This window comes from Elgaria multicarinata, chromosome 1 (assembly GCF_023053635.1).
Source record: "Elgaria multicarinata webbii isolate HBS135686 ecotype San Diego chromosome 1, rElgMul1.1.pri, whole genome shotgun sequence".
NCBI classification, from domain to species: domain Eukaryota; kingdom Metazoa; phylum Chordata; class Lepidosauria; order Squamata; family Anguidae; genus Elgaria; species Elgaria multicarinata.
This window is the reverse complement of record NC_086171.1, coordinates 144,892,938-144,919,879: the sequence shown is the minus strand read 5'-3', so window position 1 is coordinate 144,919,879 and position 26,942 is coordinate 144,892,938. Positions and strand designations below refer to the sequence as shown.

General features: G+C 42.8%; 1 protein-coding gene across 1 annotated transcript in view; it reads left to right on the top strand.

The window, feature by feature from the left end:
• Positions 1-23,696, top strand: part of C8A (complement C8 alpha chain) — a 44,547-nt gene extending 20,851 nt beyond the window's left edge. The window contains exons 7-11 of the mRNA XM_063138387.1: positions 679-919; positions 10,554-10,685; positions 14,101-14,258; positions 21,274-21,496; positions 22,335-23,696. Of these exons, the coding sequence (XP_062994457.1) occupies positions 679-919; positions 10,554-10,685; positions 14,101-14,258; positions 21,274-21,496; positions 22,335-22,486 (906 nt within the window). The 3' untranslated portion in view covers positions 22,487-23,696. The remainder of the gene's footprint in view (positions 1-678; positions 920-10,553; positions 10,686-14,100; positions 14,259-21,273; positions 21,497-22,334) is intronic.
• The last annotated feature ends 3,246 nt before the right edge of the window (positions 23,697-26,942 follow it).

The following is a 26,942-nucleotide window of genomic DNA, read 5'->3' as shown; positions in this document are numbered from 1 at the left end:
TGCATGCATTAATTATAGGGCAAAGCAACTCATTCTGTATCTTTAGGAATCATTTCCTTAAGCCTGTGGTCTTGTCATGTGATCAGCATAGTGACTCCATTATTGTTTTAGATCTGAATCAAACTCTGTGTTAAGTCATTATAGTAAGCCCACTGAAATTTGTTAAGAACACTCCAACAAATGTTGCTTCAGTTCCGGCCTGATGAAATAACTGGGATTGCATAGGAACATAAGAAGTGCCCTGATGCTGGATCAGACCAAGGGTCCATCTAGTCCAGCATTCTGTTCACACAGTGGCCAACCAGCCATCGGTCAGGGACTAACAAAGCAGGACATGGTGCAACAGCACCCTCCCACCCATGTTCCCCACTGGAAATAGCACATGACCATCAGGGCTAGTAGCCATTGATAGCCTTTGCCTCCAGGAATTTATCCAACGCCCTTTTAAAGCCATCCAAATTGGTGGCCATCACTACATCTTGTGGTAGTGAGTTCCATAACTGAACTAGTACTTCCTCTTATTTGTCCTGGATCTCCCACCAAACAGCTTCATTGGTTCATTGGTTTTGGTATTTTGAGAGAGGGAGAAACATGTCTCCCATACCTCACCATGTTGATCCCTTGTTTTGCATTACACCTGGACATTTCAGAAAAAAAGGTATAACTTTTTGTCTACAGAATTTGGGATTTGTTCGCGTTCTTACCAGAGTACAAACTGCCCGTTTCAAGATGAGAAGAGATGGTATAGTGCTTGATGAGGACATGCTCCAGTCTCTAATGGAGCTTCCCAATGAGTACAACTACGGAATGTACGCCCGGTTTATTGATGACTATGGCACCCATGTCATGACATCCGGGACAATGGGAGGCATCTTTGAATACATCCTTGTAATTAACAAAGACGAAATGAGGAAATCAGGTTTGCATCTTTCATTTATTCCACCTCGTTGGTATAGTAGGGTGTTAGAAACTAATCTACACATAAGGCACATAAATACACACATAAATAAAGCATATTGACCAGCAGGAGTTTGCAGTCTGTTGTATTGACCCAGGAACTCAAGATTGCTATTCAACACATGGCTCTTTGATTTTGACAAGGTAATGAGCTTTAATTCCCAGACATGGTTCCTGGAGTTTATATACAAGCTTCCGTGGAGGTGTAGCAATAATACCAGCAGTGATAATAACCCCAGGAATTTATTCTCTGCTAGATAAAACCATAGTTTCAAAACTTGCTAGAATTCAAAGCACATAAGATGGCTTCCTGCGGTCAGACCTAGATAAACTCAAAGGCATTTGTTCACTCAGAATGTGTAAACGACAAACGGTGCTTTATACTTGGCATTACATCTGCCATTTTACACAAGATGGCTTTTAAACAGCAGAATGACAGAGTTCTGCTAGTTTTGGCTTTCAGCAGATGAAGGCATGCAGGACAGCATGGTTCTGCAGTTGTTTGCATGCAGAACAGTAACTGGATAGCTGAAGCATGAAGCCTTCTAATCAGGAATGGAAAATTTAGTACTATAATAACATAACTCTCTTCTAACCAGATCGTTCATTTTTGCACAATAATCTATTATGTCAAAAATACCAGAATCCCTATGCCTTCTATGATACCAGTTGGCATTAGTTATTCACATTCTCCTTCTAAAGTTCTGGTTCAGAAATTCAATTCTGGATTCTCAACTCAAAATCAGCATTTTCAGATGAAACCTTCAGGGTTCAGCCAGGTATTTCCAGTGTTAGAGAAGGTGGTTCAGAATCTATGTGTTTATTTATTTGAATGATTACTATTCAAATTTGCTACATCAAAATGAATTTAAAACAGCTTACAATAAATAAAATAAAAAGTACAGAAAATACAAATATATACAAATCATAACCTACAAAATCATCAATACATGCAGGATGCTGCATCCTTCACAGTTTCAACCAGCTGCCAGTGGTTGCTGTTGGTGATAATTGTGTAATGTGCACAGTTGTCTTCTCCTGCTCACTGCTTTTCCCCTGTTTCTGCTTATAAACTACATCCCTGAATCAAGAGCATGATATAAGCCCAAAGTAAGTGTGGTTCCTCTGCTGCATAATAAATTGCAGGATGATAACAGCAAACAACCATTTGTGTACAGACCAGTTCAGAGGAGGGCAACGAGGATCATCAGGGGTCTGGAAACAAAGCCGTATGACGAGAGACTGAAAGAACTGGGCATATTTAGCCTGAAGAAGAGAAGACTGGGGGAGACATGATAGCACTCTTCAAGTACTTAAAAGGTTGTCACACAGAGGAGGGCCAGGATCTCTTCTTGATCCTTCCAGAGTGCAGGACACGGAATAATGGGCTCAAGTTACTGGAAGCCAGATTCCGGATGGTCATCAGGAAAAACTTCCTGACTGTCAGAGCAGTATGACAATGGAACCAGGTACCTAGAGAGGTTGTGGGCTCTCCCACACTAGAGGCATTCAAGAGGCAGCTGGACATCCATCTGTCAGGGATGCTTTAAGGTGGATTCCTGCATTGAGCAGGAGATTGGACTTGATGGCATTATAGGCCCCTTCCAGCTCTACTATTCTATGATTCTATGATCAGTTCTGTGCTCAAAGCCAACCAAAAAGTGGAAATGCCAAGATGCACACCCACACCCACTGTTTGTCATTGAAAAGATGCAATGCAATAAGCCAACTGGTCAATACTGCAATCTAGTAGGGAAGAGAGGGAGAGAGAGATTCCCATGCCAGACTCCTAAGCACATCACTCCGTTCATTGCAAGCATAACTATTAACCCAGGTGGGAATCTACACTGATGTTATTCTAACATTTTGAATGGGTTACTGTGACGCACAGCGTCATGTGACCCTGGGTCTCCAACGTTGCAAATGAGTTGTACTTACAGGTTCTATTTCTTAGTTCCAGCGTGGCTACAGATTCATGTGCCTCGTCCTACCGGTAATTTTCCTCTCCCTTTCTCAGAGCTGCTGGGTTTGCTCCGCCCACTTCCTGTTCTCCTTCCTTCACCCCATTTGCTATCTTATCTGCTACAGCAGATAAATCACACCAGCGTTATACTGTGCAATCACTGACAATTGCAAGCAAAGGACTCAGAGGTTTTCCACCTTAGAATCTGCTTTGATTGTGAAGTAGTCCCATGCATCTAGCGTTAATTGTGCTCCATTTGCAAAAGATTCGCCCCAGCCGCTGATGTGGGCGCAGGAGCAGGATTTTAAACAAATGCTTACATCTGCGTAAGCTTTATAGATAAAGACACCAAAATTGGCACAGTAATTCAAATACCAAATTTGAATCAAATTTGGTCATTGGTTGATTTTTTATGACTTTTTTTTTTAACATTTCCCCCCTCTTTGCAAAGGAGCTGAGGAGCGCTCAAAGGATCGCTGTAGCTCCCTGCAGGAAAATTAACAAGGGTCCAAAGTCCAAAACTCATGACCAGCGGGGCTTAAATGGGGCTGTTGCTAAAACTTTTCAATGTGGTCTCCCATCTAAACTCTGACCAGACCCGACTCTGCTTAGTTTCAGCAAAGCGGCTGGCTCCTACACATTCAGGCAATTCCCTGGGACTTGTGTTAAGATGTTTTGGGAGGAGGTTTGTGTGTGTTTATGACTATTACCCTTCCGGCTAGGAATGAGGCAGGCAGTGGGCGGAGCAAACCCAGCAGCTCTCACAGAAGAGGGAGAACAACGGAAACAATTGAACCATGTGCCCTGAAGTTCCGTTGCAGCAAAAAGTAAGTCACGCTAGTGTGTCCCGTGATACAGAGAAACGATACAGAGAACCACGTTAGAAAGGGACACTAGCAACGTTATAAGACTAGTGTAGATCCGGCCCAGTTCAGACACATATTGGACCAGCACTGTAGTTTGCATTATATAGAGAAAGCAGGTATCCCTCTTTCTTTAAGCACACTGAAACTTTCAAGGGGTGATGCCTTTACATGTAGAAACCCCAATCACATGATTTTCATCCCTCACACAAGAGGAAGATTGTGTGAGCATCAGTCTCAATGTGAATGGGTTTCTGTATGGAATGCCGACTTCTCATGTTTTGTTATATGCTTGGTGGAGAGGAGGTTCACCCATCCACTTCTCTACCATACAAATGGAAGCAGTTGGCCAGTAAGCGTACAAACTAGGTCTTCATCTGGATTTTGTTCTGAGGGAGGTAGACCCAGTAGTGCAGGGATTCCCAACTTTTTTGGATCTGTGGGCATATTTGGAAAGTTGAGAAACTGCTGTGGGCACTACCACAAAATGGCTCCTATGGAGGATGTGGGGGGCCTGGCTAGTCCAAAGTGAGCTAAAGAGCTGGGAAGAGAAATAGTGGAGCTAGAGGCAGGGAAGGAGGGAGGGGTAAAAAGGGTAGAGGGGAGGGAAAGTGCAAGGTTAGGGGCTTGGAGCAGAGAGAAAAAGCAAGGCAAAGGGATAGAGAAAGAGCAAGGCTAGAGGCTATGGAATCGGGGGAAGTCGTGAGCGAAAGGGGTGTTGGGGGAAATAGTGAGACTAAAGGTTAGAAGGGAGGGGAAACAGCAAGGCAAAGGGATAGAGGGGAGAAGGTCATCAGACGAGCAATGTTGTCTGCCTCCCATGTGCCTCCCACTCCTTCCTCTAGTTTTTCCATAGTAAAATAGACCACTGTGCATCCGTCTTGGCTTTTAAAATGGAATGTGCTGTGATCTCCTGCGGTGTGCAGGAAAAGTGGCACAATAAAAGCAGCCTCTGAATGGGCCATGTGGTCTTTGTTTACTTCCTCTTTCCCCACTGGGAAGAATGAGGAAGTGTGGAGAAGTGATGGCAAGGAAACACGATCCCCACCCCCATGTGATGATGCTCAAAGAGTAAAGCTTAGGGGCTGGGAGTGGGGGAGAAACAGCAAGGTAAAGAAGTAGAAAGAAAAATAGTGAAGATGTGGGCTGGGGGGGAGAGGGAAACAGCAAGGCAAAGGGGTAGAGAAAAAGCACAGCTAGAAGCTATAAAGGGGAAAAATCGTAAGCTAAAAAAGTGGTTTTTGTGGGTGTATGAGCTACCATGCTTTAAAAAAGATTAGTTAATTGAGCCCCAGATTCAGACTGAGCTTTCAGGGCTATCTAACAACAAGAAACATTGACATTTAGATGTGGATGCTATACAAATATGTACCTAAAGGCTCTTGTCCCCAAACATAATGCCAGGCAGATAGACAAATTTCACATTCTGTTATACGTTTGGGTGTGCTATTTGTCCCTGATAGGCATGCATAACCTGCTACTGCATGTAGATGTAATGTATCTTTTTATATTTATTGTATTATGAACTGAGAGGTGTTGCAATACAAGGCAGTAGCCTGAGGGGAGGGGTAGGAAGAACACATTTTCCATGAGCCACCAGGGCCTCTCCTCCTTGTGTTGGTAAGGAGTGCCCCAGAGAGGAAAGCGATGGGGACCAGGAAGCAATCAGATATCCCGCATTCCCTGTTACTGATGCATGGAGTGATGCTTCCGCAGCTGCTTTAGATGAGCAAGTTGTATTAAAAGGGAAAGGAGGAGGAATTTTTAAGGACTGGGATGGGATGGGCGGGAATGAAGTGGAGGGTTAAGCAGGAATTCTTCTCTGTCTCAGATTTTAATCTGACATGGAGAAAAATTGGGAGGGATTGTTGCTCTAAAGCTTTCCTCTCTTTCGTGGGGGCTTACACCAGCCCCCAAAGCTCATATCAGAGCCTGAATGCTGGCATTCCTACTTTTAGCCAGAGATGCCAGAGACTGAAACTGGCATCTTTCGCAGATGAAACAGGTGCCTGCCAGAGGGCTATGACTCCTTTCACAAGCGTATGCAAGCATTTTGCATACCAATGAAACAAGGCATACTTAATAATATATTCTGACTTAAATTAGCCTACTATGTATATCATTTGCATATGAATATATGCTTCACAGATGAGCTGGCAGTAGCCACTCCCCACCCCTATTCCATACCATCACTGCCCCACCCAACCCGCATACACATAACTATATCTTATTTGTACCAGATCCATTGCAATGCTCTTCGTTGCTGAATCAATGGAAATGGGTGTGTGTGTTTTGTCTAGTAAAAATCACATCTCGCACCATCGAATGGTGATTGGTGACCATAGGATCAGACTATCCATTTATTTGTCCTTAATACTTATGGGAGACTGTCATTCCTGAACTCAAAAGGCAGGATGATAAAAAGAAGATCTTGCCAAGAAAGCCTTCAGGAAGCAGAGTGCCAAGTGGAGGGGAAGAATGAATTAGCAACGTCTAGACAGAGCCATGATTTTCCTTTATATTTTGCTTACTGTATTTCAGAAATGATGTGATTTATCATAACAAGGTGGCCCTACTATAAGGAGGAAGGAAGCTGAAGTTCTAGAAGAGACAAAAAATGTGTCCCCAAAGAGATATAATTTTCACTTTTATGTAGGATACTTGTATAATTTTCATCTACAGTGAGAACATAAAAAGGAGGACACATCCATCAAGCCAGTACCATGGCTAAGTGCTGTGTTGAGTAAGGAAAAGCAAGCCTGCAGTTCAGTGAATGTCAGCCCTTTGCTTCAGCACTCAGCCAGTGTCAGAAAGCAAATGTTTCCTCTAGAATTATGGGTTTGTTTCCCTTCTAAAAATGCTGATGATGGATGCAACCAGTATCCAGCATGGATGGTCCAATAAAATGCGGCAGAAAATATAATATCAGGGACTGGAATGCTGAAGTTGCCTTCATAGTCACAGCTTGTTTGCCACACTAAGGCTGCATTACCTGGGAGTGTGTACTACTGAAATTAATAGGGCTTACCTCTGAACAGGCATACATGGGATTGCACTGACTGAGCAAGGAGATAGGGTTCCCCCTCTCCTTAAAGTACACTATAAGTGCAGCTAGTAGTGGGGAAGCTGAATCCTGTGCCCAAAGCAAATGCTGCGCTTGTGCTCATGCAGAATTGCAGATACGTATAATCCTTGGTGCCTTTTTAAAATGATGGTGGTTTTAATGTGATTTTCATTTCATTCATTCCATTTATTTCATTTCTATACTGTCCAATAGCTGAAGCTCTCTGCTATTAAAACTTTTAAAAAATACTATGTTATACATAGTATAAAAAACTTTTTCATGCAAACACATGGACAGCATGTGCACACACTCACTCACACACACACACTTATATTGTTGTTGTTGTTGTTATTATTAATAATAATAATAATATAATAATAATTTATTTCTTACCTGCCTCTCCGATTGGATCGAGGCGGGGAACAACAGCAATCATAAAATACATAAAATACTGATTAAAAACATAGCATACACTGTTAAAAACATCTTAAAAGCATCCTAAAAGCATCTTAAAAGTATCCTAAAATTCTACTGGATAGGCCTGCCAGAAGAGATCAGTCTTGATAGCTTTCTTGAATGCTAAAAGACTGTCAAGGTGACGAATCTCCTATGGCAGGCCATTCCACAGTCTGGGAGCAGCAGAAGAGAAGGTCCTCTTGGTAACAGTTGTTAATCTAGTCTTTGCTGACTGAAGTAGATCCTTCCCAGAGGACCTGAGTGTGTGGGGCAGATTGTACGGGAGAAGGCAATCCCACAGGTAGCCTGGACCCAAGCCATGAAGGGCTTTAAAGGTAATAACCAACACTTTATACTTTGCCCGGAAACTAATTGGCAGCCAGTGAAGAGATTTTAAGACTGGTGCAATGTGGTCACCTCTAGATGTACTGGTGACCAACCTGGCTGCGATATTTTGAACTAGTTGAAGTTTCCAGACTAGGCACAAAGGCAGCCCTATGTAGAGCGCATTGCAGAAGTCGAGCCTCGAAGTTACCAGCGCGTGCACGACCGTCATTAGGTCTTCTGACTCTAGGAAGGGGCGCAGCTGGCGTATCAGCCAAAGCTGATAGTAGGCACTCCTGGCCGTCGCATCTATCTGGGCTGTCATTTGGAGTGCTGGATCCAGAAGCATCCCCCAATCTGCGAACGCAGTCTTTCAGGGGGAGTGTAACCCCATCCAGAACTTTTAAACAATAAGAAAACCCAGGGCCTTATGCTGCCAAATGCCTGAGAATAGAGGAAGGATTTAACCTGACGCCAAAAAGACAGCAGTGTTGGCCCCAGGCCTCACTGGGGAGATGGTTCCATAATTGGGGGGGGGGGCATTATCCAATATGGTATGTTCTGAATGAAGTCCTTTTGATAAAAGAAAAAAAGGGAAAAAAAGGAGGAGACTAAAATCATGAACAAGGATGTATGATCCCTCTGAGTGGCACCAAGGTTACCTTTTGCTCTTTCTTTCAAGAAAAATCATTATTGTTTTATGACTCCACTGAAAAACAATGCCATTTATTTGTGGTTCATAATTACACAAAAAGACACTTTCCAACATTGTGATTAATTCAGAAATTAAAAGCACAAATCCATCTGATTCATGGGCCGTATTTAGCTCCTTGGCATTGCATCAGATGATCAGCAATCTTGTTTGCTCCTTCCTTAAAGTGTCAATATTTTGTACAATCATCGTTTTGCTGCTTCCATCGTTGTCCATTGATCAGGCTTAGAGCTACCCCCTTGCGGCAACTGATAACAAACTGTATTGACAGGACCTTGCTGAAAATAATTACTTAACAGGAACAATAACATATCAATTAATCAGAGTATAGCTCAACTTTAATTTTATGGCACTTGAACAGTGAGAAAAAGTAATCATTCCTTTTCCTTACAGTAAATAAATTTCACTCAGTTGTGTTGTTAACAGTTGTGGGATAGTTAAGTACAAGCAATTGGATACTATGGATTTATTAATACACTGTCAGTAGGCAGCAAATGAATATAAATGTGGCAATTGGGAGAGTTTGTTCTATTAGTTGGTAAAGTACAGACGAAGTTATAACTTCATTGAGAGTGGCCTGCTCGTTAGGGAGCGAGAAGCGCTAACTTCTGCAAATTATACGTCTCCCCAAGTAGACATGCCAAATAGTGCTAGACCCAGATTTTGGCTTGCACGCTTTCGGGATGGACAAAAGCAAAACTCTAAGCTCTGGATGAAATCTGGCATTGGCTAAGTAATTGAAATACTAAGACATTGGATATTATCTCACAGAGTCTGATGAGGCCAGCTTGCAGATGACATATTACTTTTTTCTCGGGAACTGGAAGAATTAGATTTTGCAGTGGGACCCACCTGGTTTCTGCCTTTTGCATAGTGTTTTTATGTCAATATGTTTCTTGTAGCCTATGCAAATCATATGTATCAAAAAAGCACAGTGTCTCCAGAGTTTAGCACTTTTGATTTGGGGTAGAGGCAGGGAGAGTGATTGTCTGAATCCACTCTTGCATTCCCAACACTGTAGTATGTCTGCCTGCAGTACTATTTTCCATTTTCTTCCATTGCTAAGTATAATGTCAAAGAAATCTTTGAGTAGTGGTAGTTATTATGTGACTGATTGTCACTGTTGGTAGGTGCACCCAATTCTAAGTAGGTATGAGCTGATTCAAAAGGGGCTGGCATTTGTACTAGTGGAAAATGGCAGTGGGCATGGCCTGACATAGAGCATTGAGAAACAGAGTTGTATGCTGTTGAAGAAAAACCACCCATTACCATGGAAGGAAGACAAACTGAACTCCGAAGGCCTCTTCCTATTTCCTGAAAGTGGGAGGGGGATCGATAGGAGCTCTGCTATTGAATGAATGAAGGCCTTTGCGTCTAGTAACATCAACATAACCAAATGTCTGCTGAGCCATATATTTACAGTAAAATATCTCAAAATTAAGAGTACAAAAGTAAGAGAGCAATTCTATGCCTCCTAGAAAGACTCGGGGGGTGGGGGTATAGCATGATACAGATTTCTGGATCTGAGGTCAGAGAGATCTGTGCTGGCTGCCTCTGTGAGGCCACAAAAGTGACTTTGGAGGGAAGGTAAAGGGGGCCTCCCTGTGGGTGGGGAGGAGAAGAGACTGGGTAGGCCAGCTTACCCTATTTCCAGATGCCTCCGCAGCCTCCTTCCTTTCTCCTCCACCTAAAATGAAGAATGGAGGGAGCACAGAGGCAAAGATTGTCTCTGCCACTCCTCTGGCTCTGCATTGGATGTCCATAAGTCTCTGAATTCATAAGCCCCCATGGGATTGTACCCTAAGAGTGAGTTTTTGTGTGGGGGTGGGTGATTTCAGTTCTTTGTGTACATTTCTCTTCAGCCATTCCTCGCTGTTGTGGCTTTTCCCCAGGTGTGAGGAACCTCCATGGGCCATACGTAGCTAGTGGGTTTGAGATTCCCCACGCCTGCATTATACAGTGACAGCGCTAGAATATAATTGATATTGTTTTCAGAAAGCAGAATTACTGCTTCACTAGCTTTCCAGGTTTCTGCTATTGATTCCAACCCCACTCCTCACCTGCCCTCCAACAGTGACTGATGAAAAGTAGCCCTAATGGAACTGTACATTTTCTAGTTATTGTTTGCATAAATGTATTGAATAACGTCTTCACATGGAAAGGTCTATTAATATCAACAGTAATTAACACGTGTGTTTCCTGCCTTTTCCACAGAAGTTAGACAGGACACTGTAAGCTCCTGTTTCGGTTTGTCAATAGGCGTAAACTTTCAATTTCAGGAAGGTGTATCATTAGGTGCCAAGGCGCAATATAACGACTGTTCAGCGAGCGGAACCCAGGACAATGGTAGGAAACGAATCCCCTTTGTTCAAAACACTCTTCCTGTCTTCTGTATTTGAAATGGCTGTCCTCCCCCGGTCCCTTAAGAGAGAACCAGTCACTAAAAGCATTCTTTTGTCATCACCACAACAATAAAATAATACGCTTTCAGGCTAAAAAACATGAATATCAAATGACTGCTGCCAACGAAGTGATGTTAATAGGGTATCATTTATTCATCGTGAGTTGTAGTAGTAGCTCCTCCTATCACAACAATTCAGGGCTGATAATAGCCTATTTCAAAACATTAAAACATCGCATTTAAAACAATTTTTAAAATAGCAAATTAGATGACACCCTAACTGCTAAGCTTCAGGGACTTCCATTATGGAAATGAATGACACAATTGACAAGGAAGTTCTCTTGGGCAAGCCCCACTGAAATGAAGAAGGGTGTGCGAGAGAACTCCCTCCCCACCCAAATTCCTTCCCATTCAGAGAAGCGGTTACACACATGGTTCATTCATATTATGCGGCATTACGTAGAGATGTGTTTTCATTTTATTTTATTTTAAATTATTTTAAAGCCACCTTTAAGGGGAAAACCCTCTCAAGGTGGCGTACAGAAGAATCACCATACAAAAATATACAGATAGCAAATCCTAGAAAAATCACAGCATTCTATTGGAATCTACGGGACTTCCTTCCATATCTTGCGTTTAGGGTTAAGAGTATTTCATTTTGATAAAACATAGAGCTAATGTCCTCAACACACCTCATTCATGTATTCAAAATATCTCCATCATTCCCTCAGTTTGGGAATGACACTTCCCATGCTTGTGCTTATGTAGCCCAGACTCAGGGTAACCCTGAGCTTTGAAGCTACTCAAATCTTTAGTGGGGGAAGCCCCTGAAAACAGTCCCATACGGTCACTGTGGAATGGGATGCTGATGGACTGAGAGGGAAAGAATTGAAAACCAGGTGGGAGGAAGAATAGAATGAAGTGCCTGGAAAGGGAGGTGGGAGGAGAGTGAAACAAAGATAGAGGAACTACCTCTGATTATCTAGATAGGTCATTTCCTGGTGCATACGGACAAGCTATTTTTAAATGCCCCCAAGGATACAAGTGATTTTAAATGTCCCCAGGGATTTTAAATGTCCCCGGGGATATGAGTGCATACAGACAAGCTATTTTTAAATGTCCCCAGGGATACAAGTGAGAGCTGTCCATAGACATTAATGGAGAAAGCAAATGTTTTAAGGTAGCAGAGTTTGGGCACAAGTGTGTCCACCTCCCACTCCCAAACTGCAAAACAGATGGGGGAAACACAACCTGCAGGGCAAAACCATAATGAAGACAAAAACAGCCCAATGAAGGTTGACACAGAAGGTTGACTGCTGAAGTAGGGGGGGGAAGGATAATTTGGGAGTGGGGATGGATTTGAGGGGCTGAACGGAAGCACTCCAAATTATAACTTTTTGTTGCTGGGCCTCAGGGTTAAAAACAAGAAGAAGCATCACTAGAATTATACAGTAAAAATTTAACTCAATAAGCTCCTCCTTCAAGCAGCAACAAGAATAATAGTAAAAGAGCACAGCAAAAAACATGTAGGGTAGAAAAATAGGTAGGCAAAAACAACTTAGAAATCGGTTGTCAAAGGCCAAGTGAGACAGAAATTGTTGAATCTGCCTTGGAAAAGGCAGCAGGGAGGAGGTTGTATGACCTTTTCAGAAGAGAGTTCAGCACGGGCTGCTACCAAAAAGGCCCTACTTCACAAAAGATGGAATCTGGAGCAGGGCTTCATTGGAAGATCTTACATGGCAGCAAGGAAACTCCTGTGGAAGATGATGTTTCTTGAGATAGTCAGTACCCAAGGCCTTCATATCCATCATCATCCCAACCCAGATAGGGGTGATGTGTATGTATGTAGAGGCAGGCTTTCTTATACCTATCCTGGATGAGGAACCCCTGGATGAGTGGCTGGATCTGTGTGCATGTACCCTGGTTAAAAAGAAGGGACTGGATTTAGTCCCCTTCCACATCCAACAGATGATTAGCAACTGTACTAAAGTCGATTCTTTGCCATCTATGTGTGGATTGCCCTGGGTATTGTGACATGCACATTCAGAGAGGAGCCTCTCTCAGTCATTCTTTCAGCAAGCCAGCCAGGTAAATTTAATTTCCATATTGGGAGTCTGAGGCTTCGAGATAATGATTTGCTCATTGGCCTTCTAGTGAGTTCCTGGCAAAGGCTGTGAATGAACTAGAGACAACCTGGTTCTGTAGCTAATAGCTTATTCAAACATTTGGGAGCACAAATTAAAAGGGATATTTAAAGAGCAACTAATGATGATCCCTAAACAGGGCTTCTTGAATTGGATTAATTAAGCATACCTGAGTTGCACTGTACAGAGATTTCTAACCTACCAACAGCTGCAACTCTAGTCGTAGCTCACAACAGATTACATCAGAAGGCAATGTTTTGGTATCCAGCCCCTATTTGAAAATCCCTGTCAAGAACATCTTACCAGCGCTGACAGGACATTAGACTTGATGGCCTTTGTGATCCCTTCCACCTCTATGATTCTAATCAGAGAATGCCTAACTTACCTGAATGTAACAGCTAAAATAAACACAGTATGGCAGCTAGTCCCATGAACAAAACTAAGTGAGAGATGGAAGACAGAGGAGAGCAGAATTTGTTGCCATCATTCTATTGATTATTTTTGGAAGGGTAGATGCAACATTGACATTAGCGTTTTAGAGATGCCTTTCTATTTTGCAATGTTTGCAATGACCTTTGTTTTATAGTCCTTTATAAAATGATGTTGTAGTTGCAAATAAGTGTGCTTTGTATATACTCTGTTATAAAATAATGCGTAATGGATTGTATCCAGAGTTTTATTATTAAGAGTGCACCCACTGAAATCAAAGGGACTTAAATAAGTCATGACTAACTAAGCCCCATTGATTTCAGTGGGTCTGCTCCAACTCTGGATCTCACCCATTGACAATTTAAAGAGAATAAAGTTGCCTATTCATAGCTTAGTCTCTTAGCTACTTCATTACACTACATTTGTGATTGTAAGCCATGTGCCTGTGTGTTCCATCTGTAAAACAAACAAATAAACAAAACAATTAGTCATTTGATAAAAAGTTTGACTTGTAAGGCAATTGCTTTACAGGTTTATAAGGCACTGTTAACTTCTATGGATAGGATGGTATTATTACTCTCACCTTTCTGAGTGAGCTCAAGAGCACACAGGTAGCCTCTCTTTCATTCCTCTCTTTCCTGTATTAGACTCCGTTAGGCCATATTCTTCTAATAGCTGCTTGCTGGCAAACGTCCTCCTCTGAGTCACCTTGATGAATGAATTTTGATAGTACCAGTGGGAATTCATAGCAGTGAACAATAACATATTCCATTGCTCAACTTTCCAGGCTCTGAAAGTAAAAAGTCATTCATAGAGGATGTTATTCCCCGGGTTAGAGGTGGAGACTCAGCATCAATTGCCCGGCTCATGGAAACTTCAAGCGCCAATGCATACCGTTACTGGGGGAGGTCATTAAAACTTAATCCCACCGTTATTGATTTTGAGGTAAGCCCTTTCTCTCAGTTGTAGAAACTCCACATCTCTAAAGGATTGAAAGTGTACTAGACCAGATCATTTTATATTTTTATTGTGATTCCATCTTAGAACAGGATTAAATGTAATGGGCCAGTGATCTGCTGACCTTCTCCCTATTTCACAATGAGCGAATGCAATTTTTTTAAAAAAAGCAATGCCTTCAAAACAAGCAAGATAAGAAGTAGAGTCTAACTCTAATAATACTGAAGTATGAATCCAGTGCATCATGCCCACTAGCTTGTCAAAGAAATGTGTTGGACTTGCATATTCATCCACATTTCATTGCTTCTTGGAAAGGAAAAAGTACAGGTTTTCAAGCTAGCCAATACAGATGTAAATTGTTTCCCTAGAAGGATTCGTGTAAATCAGGAGTAGACAACTTGTGGGCTTCCAGATATTTTGATCTACAACTCCCATCATCCCTAGCCAATGGTGAGAGATCATGGAAGTTGTAGGCCAAAACATCTGGAGAGTCACAAGTTGTACAGCCTAATATACAGATAGAAGTGGAATGGAAGTGGAACAGGAGGTGTAAAATGGAACATCACTGGTACTGTTAGTCCTATTCGGAGTGCTTCTCCAATCACACATTTTTGGTAGGGACACGAGAACCAGGGATGCTTGAGTTTGTCAAGATTCTCCAAACTCCACTTCATAGCATGGTTCATCTCACTCCCATTCTAGTTTGCAACCTGTTCTTTCTTTTCGCTCAAACAGGAAAAGTGCACGCACACATGTACACACACACCGATGCACACTGACCAAAGCTTAATGATGATGATTATTTTTTAAATCCACATTTTGAAGTGTGGATTTTCCAGACTATGCATTTTTCAAATGTGATCGCAAGTTCAAGAATTTGTGAATTTTTCTTGAAAAATAGTGCTCCCCTGCAGGACTGCCATGTTTGCATGATTTGCGAACTGAAACAAAATTCTTGTACATCTGCAAAGTTTGGCGAACTCTCTCAGGCAAAGGGACAGCGCAAGAGGTGGCTACAGTGATCCTCTGCCCTACAGACCCCTCCAAGGAGAGGCAAAAAAGGGCTGTACCACTTAGGGTGGACGTAACAACATGGTTCCTATCACAACTCTGGAACTTGATGCCTACCTGGCAAAATGTCATGGTATGAGGCTGAAGGGCTGGAAAAGCATGGGAATTTCCCATCTCCACCGATTCTTTAGAAGTGCAAAAGATTATTGCACAATCTGTTGCAGAAGGAACGTTCCTCTAGCTCCCCACTACATCCCTGGCTTCCCTCTGCTCAAGCCTTCCATCCTAGCAGTACTCTTGGGTCTCATGGAATTGTAATGGGTCTATTCCCCAGGGGGCTGAGAGGATTAGTTGGACTTGAGAATGCAATTCTGTATGCAGAAACTTGGTTCTAAACTAGTTTTCTGACAGGCAATTTCATTAGCAAAAGGGGGTTCAGTGGTGCAATAAGGTGCTACAATACACAGTGCAGTAACGGGAGTCAAGTGGTGCTTCAATACACAGACATCAGCATCCTCCTAGACAATAAAGGCCCTAGGCCTTTTCATATTGGTCTGGAACTCCTCTTCTTATTTATTTATTTATTTATTTATTTATTACATTTTTATACATTTCTTTGACTCAATCCAAAAGTGGGGCTGCGTGCCACCTTGGAAATTACGCTTATGAGATTCCCTGAGTTCACCAGCTGAAATGGCAATGTGAAGAGCATCTCAAGAATTGGCTGGGTCTACAATGCTGGCTGTGGGCACGAGATCAGCTCATTGAAAGGGCTTTGGGCTAGAGGTTGAACTGTTTCCACAGCTCTTGGATCTTTGAATTTGGCATCCTGTCGACATCACCAGGCTGCCATGGAAGATAGGACACCAGCAAATCAATCTTCTCTCTCTCTCTTTCCTCTAGAGTAGTAAGTCACTGGAAAGGAAGGATAGAGAAGTGAAGTAGCTGAATCCTACACATAGAAAAAATAGGTATGGGGACCAGAAATAAGTTCACAAAGAAGCCAAATGCAAACTAAAACAGACATGTTATCAATATTTGTAAGTTGGACACCTTTCAAAGTGGTGATGTGGAATATTCCAGGCATTGGCCCCCTGGAAGCATCGCTCAGTGAGATTGTCCCGAGAAGGAATAAGAGAGACCGGGATTCCCAGACACAGCCTGCACTACAGTGGACCGCTGGACAGCAATCCCGGGAGCTTCACCATTGCCTAGAACCCACTGCCCCAGCTTGAACTGACTGAATTAACAGGAGGGCAGGGCACAATATTAGCGGCTGTCACTCAGCTGCAAGGAGCAGGATCCTTCTACAAGTGGCTCAACAAAATACATGCAAAATAGATACAAAACTGAGTGTAATAGGGAGCTGAGCCTCCAATCTTAATTCAGAATGTGTGCGTGTGTGGCCCAGCTGTCAAAATTTTGGGAATCAGTGGTATAAAGTCAAAAATCTACCCTAGTTCCATGCTTTGCCGTACCAGAATTGAACATTGTTTTTAGTCCAAGTTGTTATTTCTTGCTCTCCAGTTGCTAGTGGACCTGATCAGACAGCCTGATTGCTTCTTGCAGGCCGACTTCTGCCTTTATAACGACATTGTTTTCACCAAAACAAGTCTGTTTGTGGTAGTACTGACTGCCAATTTACATCTTGCTGTGTTCTTGAAGTAAGCATTTTCCACTGCTGCTTCACCCTGTGGCACAGCCCGTCATTAATAGATTATCAGCAACGGTTTGCTTATGTCGGGCGCTGAAGATTTTCCTCTGCGAAACATTGCTTGTGGAGAAGCTGCTTTCATTGCAGCTCTGATCTTCAGACCCGGGTGGAGAGAATGATATGCCCACTGCTATGAAACTGCTGCAACTGGTGATTCCCGAGCCCATGCTGGAATGGGTTGTGGAATGAGCTGGAATGAGCCCATGCTGATGGGTTGTGTGGGAGACTTCACAAATTTGGAAATGAGACGGCTTGCTGTCAAGGCAACACTGTTTCATCCCCTTGAAAAAGTACCAACTGTCACTTACATTAGAAACTGTTGCAATCTTAGAGGAGTTATTTATTGCTCACAACAGCCTGCTGTATAGAGGGGGGGCACTTGGAGGAGGGGGGGATGTTGATGAGCCCACATCCTCCAAAGTAGACTGCCCCAAAAGCCCAATTGCCACAGCTGCTACTCCATCCATGCACCATTTCTAATTCTGGATTGACAACTGCTTTCAGGAGTCTGCAGCCTCCAATTATTATTGCTAAAGTTAGGGTATATTACACAACTCCACATGGTCTCCCTTTTTTTGTTCAATGCAGCAGCACCTTCGTGCCCAATAAATAAACTTTATCACACCAGGGTTATACTGTGCAATCACTGCGAATTGTGTGCAAAGGACTCAGACGTTTTCTACCTTATAATCTGCTTTGACTGTGAAGTACTCCCATGCATCCTGCTTTAATTGTGCCATAAAGCCAAAAGAAGTGCAATATTTAGCTACCAGATTCCGAGCGTATCTTCCGAGCAGCCACTGGGGCGCAGGAACAGGATTTAAAAGAAAAATTAAACAATGCTTACATCTGCGTAAGCTTTAAAGATAACGACATCAAAATTGGCACAGTAATAGATATTAAGGAGAGCTTTAAGCATACCAAATTTGAATCGGATTGGGTCATCCGTTGATTTTTTATGATTTTTTTATATTTCCCCCCCTTAAACCCACTTCCTGGTATGCAAAGGATCGCTGCCGCCCAGTAGCAGCAGCAGCAACAACAATGCTGACAGCTTAGCGCTGTAGGGGATAATTCGCAGGAACAGGTATGTGGGATGAAGCTAAATTAGTTCAAACTAGAACACCCCAAACTCCTTGTGCTATAAACAACCTCTGCAAATGCCTTATTAACTGATGAAGCAAAGGGCTAAAAAGTGGGAGAGAGCAATTCATTGGAGTTCCATCCTTGCTGCTTCGACTGCCTCCTGCCACTTGCTGCTTTTTACAGGAGATTATTTGGGGATGTGCTTGCTGCAGCAGGGAGGACTTTCCGTAATTGATGTTCAGCATAAAAAACCCAAAGAATTCCAGGGGCTTTTTCTGACTGGCGGCTTTTCCTGCATGAAGGAAGGAAAGGAAAGGAACCTCTCGTGCATGCACTGAGTCATTACTGACTCTTGGAGGGACGCCAGCTTTCGCTGACGTTTTCTTGGCAGGCCTTATAGCGGGGTGGTTTGCCGTTGCCTTCCCTGGCCATTATTACCTTTCCCCCAGCTAACTGGGTACTCATTTTACCGACCTTGGGAGGATGGAAGGCTGAGTCAACCCGAGCCGGCTGCCTGAAACCAGCTTCCGCTGGGATCGAACTCAGGCCATGGGGAGAGCTTCAGCTGCAGAAACTGCTGCTTGCAAATCATGAAACTTTTCTGGAATGTTCCATAAGCCAGTGGTCCTGCCACTTCATTTCATTCCTTTCCCATTGAAACTCCAAGTAAGCCGGCTTTCTGACTTTGGCAGCAGAAGGTGAGAAAGGTTGGTTGGACGCAGCCGTGTGCCCATGCAATTAGCAGGAGTGTGTGGGGGGGGAAATAGCAGCTTGTTTGAGGAGCAGTGTGTGCATCTGTGGGGCGGGGAGCTTGTTTTGAATGGATTATAATGAGGAATGACTCTCAGCAGCTCCTGCACAAATTTCCATTAATTCTGAGTAAAACCCACTCCTGTTTTGCCTGCAGCCTAGTCTATAACCTTTAAATGGCTGCTCTAGGAACTCCGCCAGTGCTTATGGTTTTGGAGTGGATTCAAGCACCTAATAATTACTCATGTCCACTTGAACGTCCTCTTATCTTGACACATGGTTGTTTGCTAAAGTGTCCTGTGCAAATATTGTTTCAAAACACCGTTTTTCAAGGCCCTGTTGGAGCTCTTATGTGGCAATCGCGGCCGTCCCCATGAATTACAGGAAGCAAAAGCCCTGCAAACAGATTGCAATATGTCAGGGGTTCTGACAGCTCTGTGCACTACTTGTATTTCTCTTTCTCCACTGTTTCTTCCTGGGTTTCTTCCCCTTTCCATTCCTCCACAGTACAAGTCAGGGGTTAATAGCAATGTTCATGATACTGGTTGGTCTGATGGCCATAGGCTGATGACGCCCAGCTCCATTTCTCTGTAACATCTGTATCCGGAGCCTGGATACAGTTATGGCTTGGATGAGGGCCAATAAACTGAAGTTGAATCCCCGATAAGACAGAGGCCTTGTGGGTTGGTAGTTCCCAGGTCCGGGAATTGGGGTGTTTGCCTGTTCTGGATGGGGTTGCACTCCCTCCGAAGGAGCAGGTCTGTAGTTTGGGGGGGGTTGCTCCTGGATCCAGCTTTGTCACTGGAGATCCAGGTGGCTTTGGTGGCCTGGAGCACTCATTATCAACTGGTTGGTACACCAGCTGATGCCATGTTTCTCACCTGCCCAAGAGTCTCTACTTCCCTTGCTCGGCTTCGTCCATTTTCTTCTGCTGCCCCTTATGCCTGGAACGCTCTTCCAGAACATTTGAGAACTACAAGTTCAACTGCAGCTTTTAAAGCTCAGCTAAAAACTTTTCTTTTTCCTAAAGCTTTTAAAACTTGATTTTATACTGTTAGTTTTACCCTACCCAGTGCCTGTTTACCCTACCCTGTGCCTGTTTGCATTCTCTTCCCCTCCTTATTGTTTTATTATGATTTTATTAGAATGTAAGCCTATGCGGCAGGGTTTCGCTATTTACTGTTTTACTCTGTACAGCACCATGTACATTGATGGTGCTATATAAATAAATAAATAAATAAATAAATAATAACAGCTACACCCATTCCTGGAAAGGGATAGCCTAGCCAAAGTCATTCATATACTGGTAACCTCACGATCAGAATATTGTAATATGCTCTATGTGAGGATGCCCGTGTGTGTGGTTTGGAAGCTGCCGCTTGTGCAGAACACAGCAGCTAGGTAGCTCACCGGGACACCCACATAAAACCTGTGCTAAAAGAACTGCACTGGCTACCTGTTAGCTACCGAGCCATGTACAAAGCTATGGTATTATCCTATAAAACCCTAAACAACTTGGGGCCAGGATACCTAGCAGACCACCGTCTCTTATACACACCCAGATGACATTTATGATCGTCGGAGGTTGTCCTGCTCGTCATTCCAAGGTGAACAGAGTGTCATGATAAAGAACCTCAATGGTGGGTGTTCTCTGTAGTGGCAGCCACCCTCTGGAAAACTCTCCCTTGTGCGGTTCGGGAGGCGGAAAATGTAACATCTTTCAAACGCCTCCTAAAAACACGTCTTTTTAGACAAGCTTTCCCCTGGAGTATAACTTTTTCTGGTTTTATATGATATTTTTAAAATTTCTTAAAGTTTTAAATTGACCTTTGTATACTATGGTTTTAATTGTGAATTGCCCAGAGAGCATTGGCTGCTGGGCAGTATAAATATGTAATAAATAAATAAAGTAAATAAAATCTTTGGGTTAAGAAGAACTGCTTTCAGATTGTTAGCAATCTTGGATTTCTGTGGTTTGATTTTGGCTTTGCTCTGCCATTGTTTGTTAGGATGACTAATCTTGACTATTCACCATGTAAGCATCTGTATGCAATATACACCTGCTTGCTGTTTGTGGCATATTAAGGTTTGAGTTTTGAGGGTTCACAAAGTAGAGGCATGGTTTACCCTTGGGTCTTAGTACTGATTCTTCTTCTGAAATGTCCTCTGTTCGAATGGGGAGAGTGCACATCCAAATCCATACATCCCTCCATGGATTGAAGCATCCACGTACTTCTAACTAACATATTTTATGAATATGAATTGCACACTTATGTGGATTTTGCCTGAAAAAAATGCAATTGGGTTCATGTTTGGTGTGTGTGTGAATGGGGAACATTCTGATGTTAAAAGAACTGAACTGAAATTCTGGTACATCCCTAGTTTTGAGGTAGCAATAATAAGCTAGCCCTTAATAACATTTCACTTTCTGTTCTTTTACAGCTGCAGCCTGTACATGAACTATTGCGTAGGACCAGCCTTGCTCACATTGAACCCAAAAGGCAAAACCTGAAAAGGGCTTTGGATGAATATCTAATGGAGTTTAATGCTTGCCGCTGTGGCCCATGCCAGAACAATGGGGAACCCATGCTGATGGGGGGCACCTGTGTCTGTGAGTGCTCAGTGGGTTCACAGGGCCCAGCATGTGAAAACACAAGGCGAACAGGTAAGGTGAAAGCACTGGAGAACAACTTCTGCAGAATGCATCACTCTGATCACTATCTATCTATCTATCTATCTATCTATCTGAACCTCCCTTTCATGATTTCAATCACCTTACTTGCCAGGCAGCAAAAGGGGGCTTACACTGAAATAAAACAGCTCAAGTGATTAGTATAAATAAGCCAGGTTAAGCAAAGAAAGTTTTAGAAGCAGCAAACGGGTCAGTGTCGTAAATCATGCCAGAGACTGTAAGGAGAGAGCGAACTGAATATTAATGTTAAAGAGCTGCATCCTGATCCTTTACAGACTTCTGTGTTCCTAAGTTGATTTATTTTAGCAGGTTGGAGTGCACCCAACTTTGCATAGGGTTAGTAAGGGTATTGTGCAATGTCACAAATTATGTTTACATACAAGCAACAAGCAGGCATGGGTCAACTCACAGGAGAATTCCTCTAGCAATACAGCAGAGTTCAAGTGCTTCATAAAGCAATACTAGACCTGGACAATTTGAGGCATCTTCACTGATCCCAGGCACACTATCCTCTCCACCTGGATTTGGTCCTGAAAGATCCAGGAAATGTGGAAGGTAAGTTGTAAACAAGCACAATTTGTGACTTTGCACAACGTCATGACTGATCACAGGGTACGTCTGTTAAGGCATTAGCCTAAGCTTCCAATATCCTGGCATTAGTATTATTATTAACATTGTTTTTGCCAGTGGATATAAATCTCATCTAAGAAATGAAATAATTTTTGGTTTACTTGTTTTCTCCTAAATCTGGAACAAATCAATAGGTAGTTTTGTCTTCATTGATTTCTAAAACTGAATTATTGTGTTACAGGTCATCCAATACATGGTAGTTGGAGTTGCTGGACTCCATGGAGTCCTTGCCAATCTGGATCTAGAAGGCGTTCAAGATACTGTACAAACCCAGCCCCTTCAAATGGTGGAACAAGCTGTGCAGGCAGAAATGCACAAGCAGAGGCATGTTAACAGCTTACCACGAGTGAATTAATGGACCATTCTGCCAAACAGGAAAATGTAGGAATGAGCTCTGATTCGTGCACTGTGCAAAGCATTGGGTCATAAATACCTATGATAAATTCAATGGAAGTGCCCAGTAGGAGAATATAACATAACAAAAAATGTGAGGACCATCTGTATATAAAATTATGGGAACTATAGCAGCTAATCTAGTTGTGATGCACAGCAGATTAGCACATTAACTAATGTGCATTATCACCTTGGTGCACATTAGCACTATTGCACACTTGCAACTTAGCATAAATGCCCCCTCAAAGTGAAAATCTGGTCTGCAAGTCCGCGGAATGTGCATGACTCAGAAAAAGCCAGTCTGCTACAGAATCTACAGGTTGGAATCATAAAAAGCTGAACTCATTTGAATCCATTGTGGATTTCTCCAATATCCCTAGTCCTGATGACTCTGGGTGCTGGAATTATGAGAGAGGGAGAGAAATGTCTCCCTTTCCACCTTCTTCACACCATGCATGATTTTGTACCCCTCTATCATGTCTCCCCTTACTCACCATTTTTCTGAACTATGATGTTCCAGACATCGTAACCTTTCTCTGCGAGTTGCTCCAGACCCTTGATCATCATAGCTGCCCTTTTTTCAAGGCTCTCTTTGTCAGACACTGCACCACACATCCAGATATTGGGGCGGGCCATGAGGCACGTGGACATTGCTCACCAGAGGCACAGTCTGCCTCCCCACTTCCCATGTTGGTTATACACCATGGCTTCCTTCCCCAGGCACAAGTGAACACATTTCAAAAAGAAAGCAATTATTGTCCTTTCCCCATGCAGTTAAGATAGTACCCTTATAGCTATACTTCCTTTAAATGCAATAGAATCTGCTTGGACAGCCTTTCTAGGCAATTAGTCCTCTATTCAATCCCTAGAAGGCAGCCTTAGCTTTACAAAACAACAACAACCCAATGACAACAGCATTGCTTTGGTGCAATATTTTTGAAGCCCATGGAGTCCCTGCACTTGGACCACAATGCAATGCAATTGTTTTGGCAGTGAAATCAAAGCTCACCTGTTAATTCCTCAGACACAGTTCTGAAAATTTTGGTATTAGATATGCATTTGTTTAAAGAAAGTGGATCAATCCAAATAAATAAATAAATAAATAAATCCAAATGGTTACAAATAAAATAAAATTAAAGCAGTGTCAGAACTGATCACTTTTTTTTACTCAGAATGTACAAAGAACAAAAGGTAGAAAAGATACTGGCTTCATATATTTGATAGTATAATGGAGGGTATACCATCCAAAATGGTGACGTTTAGGTTTCCAAGTGCTCCCTTGGAATGCTAAAATAACCTTGAAGTTTTTTGCCCATGAGTATTCAGAAGAATGACTTGAAACCCATATGGGGAATCTACAATCTACACAGGGAATTTACTGTGGTGCTCCTGCACCTCAGCCATGGCCGTGACACATGACTTTACCCACTATCTGTATCAGCCCCAGGTTTTCTTGCTGTAAAAAGCACATTTCTACAAAGTTCTTTTCTGGCATATTTTCCAGTTGTTGCAGCTTCCATGTGCTCTGAGACTCAGCTTGTCCTAAACTTGCAGTACTATTCCAGGGGGAGCAGAAGTGGCTTCAGAGCTGTGAGGAGGAAGGGAAAGTTGCATCAGCTACTTGGTCAACAGCAATGGCAGGAGTTAACCCTTCCTGTTGGCTTCACCCTTGACTGACCACACCTTCAAATAAGCTAAATGAGTGTCCCTTTTATTTCCTTGTCCCTTTTATTGCCTCAAGGAACAACTAGCTGGCACAGATAATCATGTCTGCTCAGAAGTAAATTGCATTCTCTTCAATTAGGCTTACTCCTGAGAAAGTCAGCATGTTGCTTTTGGGATGCCCTTTTTTAAAATCTCTCTCTCTCTCTCTCTCTCTCTCTCTCTGAAAAGGAATGAAACTTACTGATGTCCCCAGATGGCGAGAAGTTATTAACTCATTCCTGCAATGCTGCTTCCCTCCCCCCTCCACACTTTCTCATTCTCTCCTTTGTCATTTATTTGTTTGCCTCAAGGAAAAACTAGCCTACAACACGCCAAAAACATGTCTCCTCATAAGTAAACCACATTCTTTTCACTGAGGCTTACTCCTGAGAAAGTCAGCTCATTGCTTTTGGGATGACTTCTTTTCTTTTATTCTCCATTCCTTCACGCCACACTTAATGAATATAAAATTAAAAAAAGGAAATGTTTCTCTGAAGAGAAAGAACAAGACCCAGGGCCCTGGGAGAAATGAAGTTTCTTCCTGATCATGCACAAGTGAGTTGTTTCTGGTAGGAGTAAAACAGACAGCTGCTCTCACTATTACTTAGTCCCTTTCCCGTTGCAATGGTAAGGAACTTTTGCACTCAGAACAGGGGGCCAAGGAGCAGAGGGCTAGTGGATCAATCCAAATATTGAATAAAAGTAATCTTGGCAGGTCTTGAGAGGCAGGGGCAGTGATCAGTGCCAGACTCAAAGTTTTCTGGGGTTGACTTGAATTGGGGATTCCTTTTTGAGTGGATGGGGTTATCATTTCCAGTCCTACACAAACTCCACTCAAGCTTTGTGGCATCACTGTTAGACATCTCTATATCAGGGATAGGCAACACTTTTTCAGTTCTTGGACACATCTGGAAATTCAAAAAACTATCTAGGCACAACCACAAAATGGCTGCTCTGGGAGGTGTGGCTAGTCACCTCAGCTCACCATCCATAACTGTCCCTTCACATACACACATCCATCCTCTATCCATTCTCTCTGTGTCTGTCTCTCCCTCCCTCTACCCAGTATGTGTACACTTCTCCTCACTTCAAGAACACAAATGCACAACCACTTTTTCCAAGCTCCCTCCAAAACCCTCCCTCCCTCTCCCGTCTCTCCCACACATGTAGCCCTCTTTCAGGCACACAAGCCCACAGCATTCCTACTTCTCCACATTGCTCCCACCTGGCATCCTAATCCCGATCCCTGCTGGCATTCTTTATCCCCACCTACCCACCCCAGTTTACCAGAGAGAAGTGTCTGATGTCTCTTCTTCTTCTTCTTCTTCTTCTTCTTCTTCTTCTTCTTCTTCTTCTTCTTCGCCAGGCACTGTAGAGGAAAACATCATCCTGCAGCCGCTCACCATCTTCACTTCCTAAGAATATCTCTGAGTCCCACAGGTGGCTCAGAGGCATTTCTGGGAAATTAAAATGGCAGCAGCAGGAGGCTTTGCTTTGAAGCAATCCCAGCTGTTGCCCCTCAAAATGATACTTAAACAAAACAAACAGTGGGAGGGCTGGGCACATTGGCAGAACAGTGTCCAGGGAGCACTGGTGCCTGCAGGTGAGCACCGCGTTGCCTGTCCCTACTCTGTATGAAGCACAGAAAGATGTGTTTCAAGGCACTAACTAGATCTGTAAGTCGAGGATTCCTTAACACAAGGCCCACCTAGCTGAAAGCAGCCGGGCTGAATACAAGTGCTCTGAAGCTGCCCTGTGGAGATATCCCATGTGTGCACCTTTGAGAATTGTGCATGAAGAAGGGAATGGCTCCTGCCCACTATTCATCAAATTAATTCAAAAGGTATGTTTGCTAACCACAACAGATGTGGTTTTTTAAAAATAATAATTACATATCGCTGGTTCACAGAGCCTAGAGTGTAACAACAACAACAACAACAACAACAATAATATGGACTGGGTACAAAAATAAGGCTGGGCACAATAAAGCCAATTGGCATTTTAAGTTTGCTTCAAGCAGATACTGTGAAAAACTTAGACTGTAAAATCTAACCCAATCTCAATTTTAATTTAAACTCATGATGGATAAAAGAATTATAGCCACATGCAGCCCTTCTGCTGAGGACGTTGCTGCACAAATGAGGCTATTTTCCTTTAAGACTAGCCATGAATCATCTATCGGAACACCAGCATTTTATCTCCAAGGATCCCAGAGCTGGAGATGTTAACAGTCCAGTTGATTTAAGATCCCGTTTTTTTAAAAAAAAGCAAGACATAAATCTCTGTGAAAGAATATGCACAGTATTGAGCTGAGTCAAAAGACCGTAGCTGAGTGTCCACAGCAACATGCTACTAATGAACTATTGTGACAACGGGCACAGATAAAACAGATGCACACACTGAATGTCAACCTGACTGTGTCATGCTTTATTCTACAAAGGGATAAAAGCATCATGCTAATGAACTGGACAGCAATCATGGATTAAAGGATATGATAAAGGGTGACATCAAGTGACATGGAATTACTACGAATGAAAGCCAGCCTCCAGACGTCCCTTTATCTCCTCCCCCAGCAAGAGTCGATTGGTTCTTTCATAGTTGACTGCACTAATGATCTGCATGGCCAGAAGGACCAGGAAACATAGGCTCACTAACATCACAGCTGCTGTAGGCTGCAAGAGTCATGTGAATA